The sequence below is a fragment of the Stigmatopora nigra genome, chromosome 11, assembly GCF_051989575.1.
Source record: "Stigmatopora nigra isolate UIUO_SnigA chromosome 11, RoL_Snig_1.1, whole genome shotgun sequence".
NCBI classification, from domain to species: domain Eukaryota; kingdom Metazoa; phylum Chordata; class Actinopteri; order Syngnathiformes; family Syngnathidae; genus Stigmatopora; species Stigmatopora nigra.
This window is the reverse complement of record NC_135518.1, coordinates 9872993-9887889: the sequence shown is the minus strand read 5'-3', so window position 1 is coordinate 9887889 and position 14897 is coordinate 9872993. Positions and strand designations below refer to the sequence as shown.

General features: G+C 38.0%; 1 protein-coding gene across 1 annotated transcript in view; it reads left to right on the top strand.

Moving 5' to 3' along the window:
- The first annotated feature begins 6490 nt into the window (after positions 1 to 6490).
- Positions 6491 to 14897, top strand: part of kcnh7b (potassium channel, voltage gated eag related subfamily H, member 7b) — a 30023-nt gene continuing 21616 nt past the window's right edge. Inside the window, exons 1-3 of the mRNA XM_077728234.1 lie at positions 6491 to 6634; positions 8877 to 9445; positions 9727 to 9957. Of these exons, the coding sequence (XP_077584360.1) occupies positions 9370 to 9445; positions 9727 to 9957 (307 nt within the window). The 5' untranslated portion in view covers positions 6491 to 6634; positions 8877 to 9369. The remainder of the gene's footprint in view (positions 6635 to 8876; positions 9446 to 9726; positions 9958 to 14897) is intronic.

Genomic DNA, 14897 nt, shown 5'->3' with positions numbered 1-14897 from the left:
CAGTAACTCACTTGGTCTATTCGCCTAGCCATTTATCTGTATCTCTGTCTGTTTGTCCATCCAATCATAGCTCTCTCCTCCTTCCAATCCAGTTTTGATTCATCCGCCATCAATTTTTCTTTTTGTCATGTATTCTACAATGTGTTCAATATTATCTCCATTCCTACAGTTTTTTCATACAGTTAATTGTCTGTTTTGGGGGTGTTCTTTTATGTTTAAATCTAATACTCATTTTAAGATCACAACTGATATTTCTTAGGTGTCTCCTAGGGACATAAATACATTGTGTTTGTAGCCTATTTTATATTATTATTTTTTATAGATGAATGGTTTCAAGTAATATTTAAACTTTTAAGAGGACATTCAATTGAATTAACAAATGTTCATCATCCCCTTCAGTCAACATTGGTCATCACTGGACATATCCCAAAGCTTTGGGTCTAATTTGTCTGTTATGAAAATGGTCTTTAAAAAAAAAACAAAAAAACAGCACTTTATCATGTAGTTTGTCCGATTGCCCACTAAGTGTCAGGAGTGATCTATTTTTTGAAACACTGGTTCCTCCCTATAACCATTAAACTCATAATCAACATTGAGGATCCCTCTTTCAGAATATAAACTATACATCTTAATATAGTATCATCTGCCAATCAAAAATAAACCATGAACAGTGAAAATGCAAATAGAATGACTTCCACTACTATTTTCTACTGAACCCAATGAACTTGTCGAAATATTTTGGATACAATTTACAACCAAGTGTGCAATCAGTTCTGTCAATCAAGCAGAAAAACAAGCCTATGTGAGCAACAGACAGGTCACATGGCTCCCTTACCCACGCCACACAAAGTTATCAAGCAGCAAAATCAGGTAAGAAAGTACTAATCCCTTTTTCAATTTGTTATAGTGCAGTTTAACACAAAGTGAACAGAATTTCTGATACAGCTTATATTTTAGTTGTTCTGACATTCCAAATAGTGCAGCATGTGGTATAAAATAGTCAGGTTAAATCTTATTGTTTACCAGACGGCGACCTCAGATGTCAACCACTTTGACAAAAGGTGAAAAGCAACTTAACTGGAGTCGATATTTGACCAAAGTAGGCAATTTTTAGTAGCCACAAAACATCATCATGAAGTTGATGGCTCAGCTCTTTGGCATTTTCAATGAATCACCCCTAGTTTGAACTCCAAGTATGACCCCAAATGACTGGACGGAAACATTCAGTGCTCGCCCTCCTCTAGGGTAATTAGGGCTTCCTCATTTTCGCCTTAACTTGAATAATTAAAAGGGCTCTGTTTTAATTTTGGTGTCTCACCGTCCCCTGATAAAGCCAGCGGTTGATCATACGGATCAGAGAAGAAACGCAGGGGGAATAGTCATTAAAAAAATGCTTACTCAGCTACATTGGAGGTAAACAGATAGACCTTGACCCTTTGTGAAAAGTTGACAGTTTGCTGGGAAGTAAACATGCAAGAAAAGTATTCATTATAAGAGAATCCAAATGCCACTTCTGTTATTGTCATTAAACATTTCAGAATTATGTAGAGCATGAGTTGCACGACAGCTTGCGTACGCTTGCTTACTTTGCACATTTCCGTACGGGTCACTCTCTAGGGAGTTTGTATATGTCCTTGCGTGAATTTCTCACGCAAGCTGCTTGCGGGCAAGACAGCAAAGAGCAATCATTGAGGTTAGTGTCTCCTAATCAGCTAAGGCTTAAAAACATTCATCAGACAAGGCTGTTGTGTAAGGTGTACTGCACAGTCACAACATTAGTGTAATAGAATACCATACAAAGTCTGCATCAGCATTTTTTTTCCCTTTAGGGGGATAACAATGATCACCTATGACTGACCTTGTCCAAGAGATGTTAATTGAAACGCATGATGTTTGTTATTGTACATGAAGTTTGGAGATGTGTATCGTAGGAAAAGCTCTTTCCAATAGTGTGAAGCCTCATTTAAAATTACTTCACACAATCGGCTAACGTGGAGAATTTGATCAAAGTTTTGTGTTCTTTGTAATTCACAGAGAAGCAGCAGCACACTCATTATCTTTTGCAAAGGCAGTATTTAATTATGATGCCGCTTAATATTGGGATGTGAAGTTTACATACAGTCTGTTCAATTTCACATAACACAAATAGAAACTGAATAAATGATTAGTCCATTGTTTTCAACCAACATTACCTCCACTGAACTCCAATTTGTTCTCTGGTGTCAAATTTAGTCGATAAAGAGGATTATTCAAACAGTTATTCAAACATGCCTTTTTTTCCATAACAAATTGGCTTTTACACAACTTCATTGAAATCATAATTTGTAGTTATTTCATAGTTGACAGTTATTGAATGTATCCACGTTTTTGAAGCTGACACATAATAACATAATGGTAAACTTGCCACAAAAAAAAAACAATGATTGTACCAGAAACTAGCGCGAGTTGAACACCAATGGGGTACATCAGTTTCCATAGCAACAGATCACAAGGGGGACAACATAAAATGAGCTTCTCTCTGCATCGAGCCTCATTGAGCGAGTCAAGAGTTAGAATGACCTGTTTGGTTTATATCAGTGTTTTCCAGTGATACAAAGAAGATTTTATGCAGTATACTGCTCCTATAGGGATGAATACATAAAATATGAAACAATCTACATCTGGCTCTCCTCCTGATATTCCCCATCTCCACAGAGTGGGGAACAAAGGAAGGTTATTAAAAGAAATTGAGACATTTTCATGTGCTCTCCATGCTGTCTGGGGAATGTGCCTCTTCAGTATCTATTGGTAATTCAAGTGCTATAATTAAACGCAATGCATTCTTCCTTCTGAAGCCATTATGTCGCAAGACTAAAATTTCATCACCAGTACAAGTAAAGGACAATGGAGAGCTGCCGGCGTTTAAAACGGAGTCGAATCCGAAGGTCATCAAGATGATACAGAATGGTTGTGATTTTAGACGGCCTTGGCTTTTAATTGGCAAGCTTTTAATAATTCATATTAGTGATGCGTTACTCATGGGGAAAGGTTCACTGATGGTGCCCTTTGCATCGTGCTTCTGAATAAGTAATTGCGATGTTTAGCCATGGGCTCAGAGAACTGCTTGTGGTTGGACTAGAAATAAAAATTCCATCTAACGAGAAGATCCTTTTACATTTAAAGGTACAGAAAGTGATTCATATTGTTATATTTACCTTCAAATAACAGTTTATAATTTATAATGACGGTAGTTTGAAGAATGCCACAACTACGCTTTTGATTGGTGGAACTCTCGGAAAAAATGTAAAAAATAATAACAGTCTTGGCACAAACAAAGAGAAACTTTACACAGCTGGGAAATTACTGCACCTTGAAAAAAAGTTACATATGACTACAAACCCAAGAGTGTGTAAACTATAAATACATTCTGCCCACAGCTGAGTTTCTTTCACACTTGTTTTCCCCTCAACAAATAAACAAAGGATGAATGTCCTGCAGCTGGCGCAGGACTGGGTGATGAATCAGAACTCAAGACAAAGGCCCAAACTGGCAAAGCAAACCACACAAGGGGGCAGATCAGTGTCAGGTGACTTTGCAAGCCTATTTGTGGGTGGTGACATATGGTGCCTGTTCTGTAAAGACGGCAGCTGGATTTTGCAGTTGTTTACAATGTGCAGATGCTGCACGTGCTCTGACCTTGCAAGAAAAATGATCCTGAGAAGCTCAATATGATGAGTGTATTTAGTCATTTAGGGTCCCAAGGCAAACCATGTGGCTCTATGCATCAATGTGCTTCATAAAATGCATACTTTTATCATTGACTAAAGAGCATGAATTTGAATTCTGACATTTACTGAGCTTTATCTAGCCCTTTAAATCTTTTCTGAGGATTTAGGTGTTATCTATTTTTTCCACAAGTGAGTTTTAGAGTTCTGTGTGATGTTCTAAAGGAAGTTTGCACATCCACATAGAAAAACGATGACATAATACATAGTACATAATACAAAAAAATATAAGCCCTTCTGGTTTTAGCTCAATTGGCATGCAGTCCTTAGATTGGGTTACAACATTTAAGCTTTCATTACTTGGCAAATATCCAGATATGTGACAAACAACTACATTTCATTAAACACTAGACAGTTTTTGTTACCAACTGAATTAGTTTTTCAGACATTTCCGATCCCCACCCAAGAAATCTCCGCCCATATTTTTGTATAATGGTAAATCCAACTCTACCTGGCACGTGGCGGTCGTTTAATGTCATATCAACAATCGTAATAATTTCCACATCTTTTGCACCACTAGTCGCCTCTAGTGTTTCCAGTTGGGACAAAGCACTGACCTCTCCTGCAGATTAAATGATATAGTTAAGTCACTAAGCCAAAAGTGCTGGATGGCCCCCTTTTTTTTTTTTTTTTTTTGCTCTATTTTTCTCATTGAGGACAGATGGTGGAAAAATGTGTACAGTGGCATATGGGGTAAGGCACAGCCGCAGCAAAAGCAGCAATAGCACTCTAGTGTTTCACATTGCTGGATTATTGGGTGAGACTGACCTGTAATGGACAATAAGTAAGCCCTATGTGTATTGACGGAGCTTGCATGAGGCGAGCGGAAGGGGTGAAAGACAGAATGAGAGACAGACAGAGGAAGCAACTGTCGTGAGACCTGGATTAGACCATGCACTGTGTTTTCCGCTGCTGTTTTTCAAATTGCTCTAGATTCCCAGAGATTACGTGTTGTGAATGAATGACAGAGTGAATGAATGAGCAGTTTTGTTTTCCTTTTTTGTAAACATACTCTAAGCCTGAAAGTTGAGGTAAGGTAGTGCATTCATGTATAATGAAACCTGCGGAAACAACAGGGGGGCATGAATTTTCTATCATAATGAATTAAAATTGAATGACTTTTATCCCGGATCAAACATTATCCATACACTCACTCAGCCGGAATGACAATTATGGAATAGGTATGGTAATTTAAATGGTGCGGCATGATGACAAAAACGAACATAGTTTTGGCTCTTTGACTATTTCATTAAAAAAATGTGTTGAGTGATAGAGTGGACATTTTAATCTTTGTTTTTGTAAAACAGTACATGTCATTAATCTAAATCACTAAAAATATCCTTCCATACTAACAAATGGAATATATATTATATTGTGTTTCAGTCTAATTAATTTGTTAAGCACTATAGAGTTGCCCAAATCCCCTATAGGCCCTTTAAATTAAAAAATATATCACTATAGAATACAAGAGACAATCCAAACATCCCACTATGATTATAACATACACCATTATGCAGACCGTAATGCTTTCATTCCATCATAATGATGGTGCAAATCTGAGTTTATTTCACTGGAGCACAGCTCTTTTGAAACCCCTCAAAAAGAGGACAGCCTGACAGAGTTATTATCACTAATGGATGCACAGAACACCAAAAGCTGTCTCATATCACTGTGAAGGTGTCTGGCATTGAAAAAAAAGTCTGCCATTTTTCCTGCATCTTGTTTCACTTGAAGCAATCGGATTGAATTAAATTAGAGTAAATGCTCTAGAAGCATCAGCATAATGGTGGAAATTGCATTCCTGAGTGAAGTGCATGGCTGATCCCAAATTCCTATCCTCTTGACTATAAATTGCATTAACTGTCTTCTCAGGTATCTAACTTGAAACTCTCCAAACATTGAATGCCGTACACATGATTTTAAACACCTCCAAAGCAAATTACCCTTTCAACTTTAAACAGCAATGGAAATGAACGTTTTAAAGCTTTGAATACAAATAATTGCCTTTCTCCAATGCTTGCCCAACCATCTGTTATGGAATTAACCAACTCATTATTTTTGTTAGCTGCCCATTTGAGAAAATATGTTTGGCTCTGTTGGGTGATGGGTAAAAACCGTTTTATTCTTTTTTTTGAAAAGCTCTGGGAGACCAAAATGAGACGTAAGGTTCAAACGAATGCAAGAGGACATAAGTGTAATCAGCAACCATACTGGATCAAGTGGAAAGGATGTGTTTACCCAGAGGCACACAACTCTCTATGGGGGGTTGCTTCTCCCTTGTGTATATCTCTCAGTAAATATCACCCCTCACCCACACTTTGCCACATTCTACTTTGACCAGTCAGCAGATCTGCCAGCCCGAATCAACAATGTTTCCACATGTGAGAAACATACGAGAACGATATTTTGTGCAGTCGTCGTTTTAGATTAAGTAACAGTTGGATGGTCAATCTTCAAGGTTGAAAGATACATACAACTATATATAACAAAAAATAAGAAAAATATATATATATAGCTACACTTTATCGAGGTGATAATCGGTGCTAGATCACTTTCTCACACAGTTAAAAACTAATATGAGTCTGAGCACTATCAGCTTTCACAGTCACGGCTGTACGTGACTCAAATGAGGTAAGATCATCTTTACACCCTTTCACAGTCTCCTGAGAAGTGGAAAGTATCACATCTCATCTCATTTTCTGAACCACTTTATCCTCACTAGGGGTGCAGGGGGTGCTGAAGCCAAACCGGAAGGAAACCTACACAGGCCTGAGGAGAACATGCAAACTCCACACAGATGGACGTGACCTGGATTCGAACGCAGGAGCCCAGAGCTGTGAGGCTGACTCGCTAATCACTTACGACACCGGGTAAGCGGAATGTATAAATAATAAAACATATAACATCAAATATTACAGAACTATTCAATTACGTATCAAATATGTTCATGACAATCTCCAAGTGAAAGAACAGTATTTTCTTTCATATATTTAATCATGTTTTAAAGCACTGTGTTTTGTGAGAACACTTACAAAAAAGAAAAAAAAAGCTCTATTCTACAATCAAAATGCATCATTTATGTATAGCTCTCACAAAAACAAATCACAAAGCAAGAATCTCAGAGAAAACACCTCATAAACAGGGCTGATGCGCTACACTAATGCCACATTTTATCCTAATTTTATTCTGAACCTCATGAAAGCAGGCATTATTTATTTCATAGTTACCCCAGCGGATCAGGTGGTAGAAAACAAAACAAAACATGAAAGTATTATACTAATTTGTGGTGAGGTCACATGTGTTGTTTCCAGAGGCGGAAAATAACAAATTCCATCCACTCTCATACTGTAACTAAGCATTTTTACAGGGAAGCTTGCCATTTCTGGGAGTATTTAACAAAACCTGTCTTTTTACTTTAAAATGTAAGCAAACTTGGAGTTAAATCACTCAATTACATTTTAAAATGCAATTGCAAAGTAAAAGAAAAAAACTGATGGCAACATGGAGTGTCCTTATAATTCATATCACAGCGTTTTCAGGACCATGGACAGTTCCTCAAATGTAAGCAAACTTGGAGTTAAATCACTCAATTACATTTTAAAATGCAATTGCAAAGTAAAAGAAAAAAACTGATGGCAACATGGAGTGTCCTTATAATTCATATCACAGCGTTTTCAGGACCATGGACAGTTCCTCAAGTACCACAAAGTGGAGAAGTGAAAAGAAAACGGAAAAAAAGGTTCTTAGCTAGTACAGAGTTACTTTCAAATTCAATGATTGATCAATTCGTTGATTTTACTTCCTCATAAACAAATATGTTTGAAGTTTGATCCCATAATAGTACATTGAAATGTCATAAAAAAAAATAGAACTATTAGCCAAAATATCTTAAAATCTGGCCAAACACACTACATTGCTATACTTTGGAGCTGTAATGTGCTGGTTCTAAACATGGCATTTATAAATCAAGTAACATGGGCTTAGTCAAAGACGGTTCAAAAAAGTGAACAGCTGCACTCCGATATCAAGAATGACTGATTTGCGCAAGAACTCAATTATAAATTCAAGGCACATAAAACTTCAGTGCACTTTGTTTTACGTTGCATTTAAAAGCCGTCTGTGAACCTAATGGATTACAATTAGCATGGAAGAAGAGCATAAATCAATGCCATTTATGTCAACATAATGTGCTTTGAAAGACATATTTAATGTTTGGGGTTAGAGTGGATCTTGTAGTATAGCCAAAACTCTGACATTCATCAACAAATTTCTAAGGTAATAAGATCAAAACAGCCAATGAGTCAATCAATCTAACAGCTGGGAATGACCTCATTGTATGATGTTTGATATGATGAGTTTGGAATACTCATTAGGGTATTGCTAGTCCTACATACTGTTTGTATCTGAGAACGAGCCACTTTAATGTTATTAATCTGGATCACCAAACCTTCTGGTTGAATTCCTGCAACCCCCAGCCTGTATGGGTGAAAATAGTGCTTCCCTGGATGAAGACAGCAAAAATAGTATGAGACACATTTCCATTTTCATATAGAACCAAAATGTGTTTAACAGCTATTGCATGTTGTCATTGGTAGCAAATGAATGCCAAGTGCAGGTATTATAGCCTTTCTCGATATCCCTTTATATTATATATGTGTATATATATATATATATATATATATATATATATATATATATATATATATATATATATATATATATATATATATATATATATATATATATATATATATATATATATATATATATATATATATATATATATATATATATATATATATATATATATATATATATATATATATATATATATATATATATATATATATATATATATATATATATATATATATATATATATATATATATATATATATATATATATATATATATATATATATATATATATATATATATATATATATATATATATATATATATATATATATATATATATATATATATATATATATATGTGTGTGTGTGTCTATTTCAAAAGTTTGACAGTCGCAATACATTAATTAGCCTCGTATTATGCAAAATGTGTCATTTAATTGCTTTCATTTGCTTGCTTTTTTTATCCTCCCTCAGGGATGCATGTACAGTCGCAGATAATCCTACCTCGGCACCAGAGTGGGAGTCGTCCAAGCGAGGTGGAGGCAACTATAAGCCCCCTTGGGAGAGACGTCACCAGGCAGGGACGCATCATCGACCAGTCGCCGCGAACGCGCGCCCACACTCAGCCACGGAGGACGTCAAGATCCCTTTCTTGTCCTTCCCCCTTTCCCCCTCCCTAAATGCGAGATGCTTGGCCAAATACAATTAAATCGAGCAAAGCCGTACGAGTGCGCGCGCCTTGTCGGAGAGGAAGTCATCACCTGCTCCTACATACAAGCGGGATAAAACAAGTGAGAAGGTCATTTAAAGTGAAGGAAGGCAGGAGAGAGGCTGCGTGGAGCTGCAGCTGGGGCGCAGCATGCTTGTGGAGGAAGAGGGCACCGCGAACTGGCAACATCTGTAAGTTCTCCAAGGGAGATTTGGCTTTTTTTCTTGCGCCAAAGTGCGCAATATCCTGCGAGTAAACATGCCGGTGAGAAGAGGACACGTTGCTCCGCAGAACACATTTCTTGGGATAATTATCCGGAAATTCGAGGGTCAGAGTAAGTACCACTTGAAGTGCATTGACCTTTGCCAATGTTGAATGTTTTTTTATATTTTGTTGTATTAAGGAATCCAAAGTATACTGGTTTAGATATATTGCAATAGAAGCATAAAGATAATGTTTCAGATTTGTTCTCTTTTAGCTTTTTAATATGTTAATACTTTAGTGCCAAGGTGAAAGTAACACCTTCATGTGACTCACTTATACTATTGGACACAGCACCTCCAAGGTCAGGTGCAGCACAGAGCTGGGCTCTCACGTTTCTTTTCACCCCCGCAGACCGTAAATTTGTGATAGCCAATGCCAGGGTGGAAAACTGTGCAATCATATACTGCAACGACGGCTTTTGTGAAATGACGGGCTTCTCCAGGCCGGACATCATGCAGAAGCCATGCACCTGCGAGTTCCTCCACGGCGACCAGACGGAACAGGAGGCCATCAGCCAGGTATCCTTGGCTCTGCAGGGCTCCGAGGAGCGCAAGGTGGAGATCACGTACCACCGCAAGGACGGTGAGTCACTGACCTTTTGCTGCGTAGGGTAGCATGCAACCCAAGAGATGGCTTTTGTTAGTCAACTGGACAAGACACAGTCTGAGTCAGTAACAAGAGGCACACATCATCCCTACGAGAGTGATCTGATATTGCCGTTGTTAGTGGAGCGTCGCTGTTAAGTCCCGTATCGCTTACTCTCACCCCTAACCCAAACATTGGTGACGTCCTTTGGGGAACATTGATATCAGGTACATAGGACAGCTGGTGTCCTTACATTCACCCAGCTGGTACCATGTAAATGGAACATGTAAACAGCTTGCCTACCTTTACCTAAGCCCATATATTTCAAATAGAAAAATATCTGACAAGATAAAATTGGAATGTACTGCTCATTATTATACTTCATTGGCATAGATAGGAGAAAGAAATACTTGAAGGAAATTAAATAAGGATGTTGCCATTTTCCAGCCACTTTAATGCAGTTTCCCTTGACAGCCATACACATAAACACTCACCTCTTATCTGACCAAAACCACTACATTCACTAATATGTAAACAACCCAATCCTGTAGTTAGGGTTGCCAAATGGGGTGGTTTAGCACGAGAAAACACACTTTTTTCACACATTCTACCTGTCCCCATGATTGTTTTTTTTGCGGTGAGTTGGTTTTGAAATAGCCATAAAAACAATTAGAGCCAAAATGTTGGAATCACAGTTTTTAAATCTAATTTGGGCAATAAGCTTTGTCTAGTATACTGCTAGGCTTGGCACTGTGATTATTAAGTGTGCATATATCGCAGTGCTGTCAAACTGAACTGGTTTATATTGTCGGCTCAATTTCCTTTTTAATTAAGACTGTGTAAATCAAGGGACACCAAAGAGCAGGTTGTTCTAGAACTGCCACAATTCCCTGGTTTGTGTACTTTGTAGATAATATTATGCTAAACCTAAAATGTGCTTTAAGTTAAGATGATTTTTTTTTTTGTTATTTGAAAAGTGTTTATCAAACTTGCAACTCTGTACATTTGAGTGCAATATTGCATATGAATGGTCCCATTCATGGTTTAAGAGGTTTTGCTTCTGCTGTGTGTGAATGATAGTGGCAGAATTCACGTGAGGATGTTACAGGAAACATGGCTAGGTTTTCCTACCGTTTTCTCAATCTTGAATTTTGAAGAAAATTTACTGATTATTCAGTATTTTCCACCCTCAATAGGACTCAGCCATGGAACGTTTTTAAAGCATCCATGGTTTAACCCATGTTGTTTTCAGACACCGCTCACAGTAGCCTTATTAGAGCATGGATCAGTTCACTAATCTGTAATATTGCCGTGCATGTGATGCCTCTAGCTCTGGCAGCTTTGCATAGAAATGCCCTCGGTTAATGCAAACAGGTTTTGGCTCTGACAATGATAGCGTTGCTCGCCATTCATTGGCGGCGTATCCTAGCCCGGCCATGAATGGCATACTGCAGAGACAAGGATCCCAAGTCAGAGCGAATTAATGCGATGTTGCCCGCCGCTCAGTGGCACCAATCCGCAGATTGACCACCTCCTGGCGTGCTCTCGCTTGAGCTTTTTGTGGTCAGCATGCCTTAGTGTTGCCAGCAATTTTTCCCTTGTTTTATGCATTTGTGTGTTTTGCTCGTGCTCGTCTTTACAGTTGATGTAAGAGGGAGAAAAGACAGTGATATTTTATTTAATCATACAACCCCATATCCCTAAATTTTTAATTGTGGGTTTGATTAGATTCTAGGCCATGGATACATGTTTAATCTACTACCATCAGCCTACACCATCCTTGCCTTTCTCTCCCTTATTGTTAATCGGAAGCAAACCATGAGCCAGCTGCTCCACAGCAGAAATAGATTGTTTCTCAAACACGCTAGACAATTACACAAAGCACTCAAGGGCCCGTTAACCGAGGCACGACCATCTCGGGGTTTTTGACAAGCGGGATATTCAGGCAAGTTCTCCTCAAAATCCCTTCACCCCCCCTTTCTCCCGTCCTCCAATCCGCCATGCTTGAGCCGCGCTCCATCTTAACATCATGTGCCTAAGAAAGCGAAGGATAAGAGCCTGGGAAACCTTCAGCGGCACTCACTGTCGTTTCCCAATCCTCGGCTTCAAGACACAACTCTTAATACTCCTCAGAGGAGTTGAGACGGCGCATGTGTGCTCATGAATAAAGATGGCAGGGCTGACAGCACCGTGACTGAGAATGAGCAGCTTACAGAGTAAATGCATTAAACTAGTATGGAGGTCGAGCCTCTGCACAAGGCTATACTGTAAGGGAATGAAAGATTGATGTCGATGATGCCTATTGGTTTAAAGCGCTCAAAAAATTTCAGCATGGCGACCGTGTGTCACGTTCTTTCCATAAACAAAACACATTTCCTGCAATCAATTCTCATTCAAATCATATAATCCCTTTGTACCAAACCCCCACGTTTACCAGCACCTAATGCTTGTCACGAATCTCTCTTACGCACACACACACACACACACGGTACAAAGGACATCAAACTAGATTAGAGCGCGGACCTCTGTCAACACGACTTGTTAACGAAAGTGTATGTGTGGGGGGGTTGGGCTTGGTTGTATTCGTAGTAGCTAGATTGTGTTTGTTACCCAGAAGGTTGGTTGCTGGTTCATTGAGGATAACGTAAGACAATGTTATGAATGGATGGCTTTATTATTTTATTATCTGTCTCAATGGTTGCCTTAGATGCTATTTTTAGGGCTGTCACATTTATCTTGATCATTTATTTGGTCGTATGTCAGTACATTTGTGTGCATCGGATACAGAGCATTTCTGATTTGGAAGCAAATGTGAAATGTTTATTCTGAAAATCCAAAGTTTCCACTCTAAAGCAATCAATCGTTCAGCATGTTTTCACAGAATTATTCAGCTCACAAGCAAAATGAGTTATATAGTTTACCGGACCTAAACTTACATGAATTTCCAATGATTTCCATTCATATCTTCAAATTCATTAGCCAATTTTTTTATGCTTGATGCTTTTAGTGGACTCCATTACACTAATTTGTTTCAAGAGCAAAAGGATAATGTATTTTATATTTTTACTTGACTGAATTATGCTCAAATTCACTATAATCTAATTCACTGTAATCTATTTGTCTGACTGTCGGTCTGGAATTGTATGGTTACCAAACTTGCCGAGACTTTTTAAAAAAGAAATTGATCAATACATGACCTCAAAATCGATAAAAATATAGATAATATAGTTTTTCTGTACTGGATTTCCAAAATGTCGATAATATCAACTAGTTAACTCCATGTTGACATTCATCACATAAAAGTCAACATCATCTTCTTGGTAGACGATGCAAAAAGGGGGAGCAAAACCCAATGACGATGCATAATCAATGAGATAAATGCTTTCCCTTGATGGCTCTATGAAGATATCCAATTCCACTGGGTGTAATAATACTTTGTAGCCGAGCAAGTCTTAACAAAAGGAAGCTGACACCGAAAAGTAGGGAGAAGTTAAATGGATAATGGCTACATAACAGCGGCAGGTTAGCTAACCGTGTTGAATGATCTGGGACATGTGGCATGCGTGGGTGTAAGGTTTCATAGGTGACTCCCCACCAAGGGGTCCCAATGTACAGGAGTCTAGTAGCATGGGTCCACTACACACCCGTAGACAGCGAAAGAAAACACAAGGTGTGCTCCAGGACACTAGGATGCATAGCCTGCAAAAACAGTGCATCAATTTTTCAGTGCCCTCTGCCCTCTTTGGTGTCTCCCAAAATGTAAAGAAACTCGAACGCAGCATTTCTTATTAGAGTTCATTTTAAATGCATAGACTTTGAGATGACAAGTCACAATCAATCAATTTCACTGTTATAGTGTAATTGTATTTTTTTAAAAGTATATAGCATGAAATTAAAAATGTTATAAGGGAATTTTTATTAAAATGAAATATAAATACAAACAAATCCACTTTGGTTATAGCTCCCATAAGTCTAAAGTTTTTGAATTAAACAAATGGTTTACAAAATGACTCCCCTTGTAATGTGTTAACTCAAACACAAACACCACAAATAATGCATCATTTTAGACATGCAAGCAAAAGAGCACGCATACAGATTTCTAGGAGAAATGGCTGTATTTTGTAAAAACCCACTGATGTACCACCACTAGACTTCAAAACAACAGAGCAGGATGGAATCAAAGTTGTTTGTTTTTCTCTAGTGAGCAAATGGTTGAATAATAAATCAAATTGGTACCTGCATACTCCTGGACATATCTCTTGAATTTGAATTGACAACTAGGTATGAATGTTTCAAAAATATGTTTACTTGCTTTGAGTTTTGAGCAATATAACACAGTTCCTTGTTTTTTTTTTTACATTGGAATGTTCACCCACCCAGTTATTTTAGTCCCCAGGGATCCTTGTATTGGAGGTAGTCATCTAATATTCCCTTCATACCATCTGTCTATTTTTTTCTTTTAATCAGTTGCTGTGTGCCGATTTAAATTTTTACCATCTATTCCATCTAGCCTGCCAACATTTCTGCTAAATTAAGCGGAATAAAAGATGGCATGGTAAAATAATATGATTTAATAAATGGGACCACAAACGATAATGTGGATAGAGATGCTAGTTATCCCCTGACACTGTAGTGACACTGATTGAAGATGAAATTAGGCCAGTGTGCATAGCTGGAAGCACTTTAGATATAGCCACAAGGCCCAAAGACTCAATAGCTCACATCTCCTACTCTTCATAGCTGGGGATCATTGCGTATTGGCCAAACCAGAACAGCCATAGACATAAATCATGTCATAATTCATCAAACTAGATCACTAGCAGGCAATGGTCTGCGGCCGTAATACTCAAAAGCCACGGTGTGAGTCGAACCTTTGTAGAAAAGGACCGGAACGGTAAAAGCAGGCTCAATATTATTACTCGTATTTCTACCTGAAA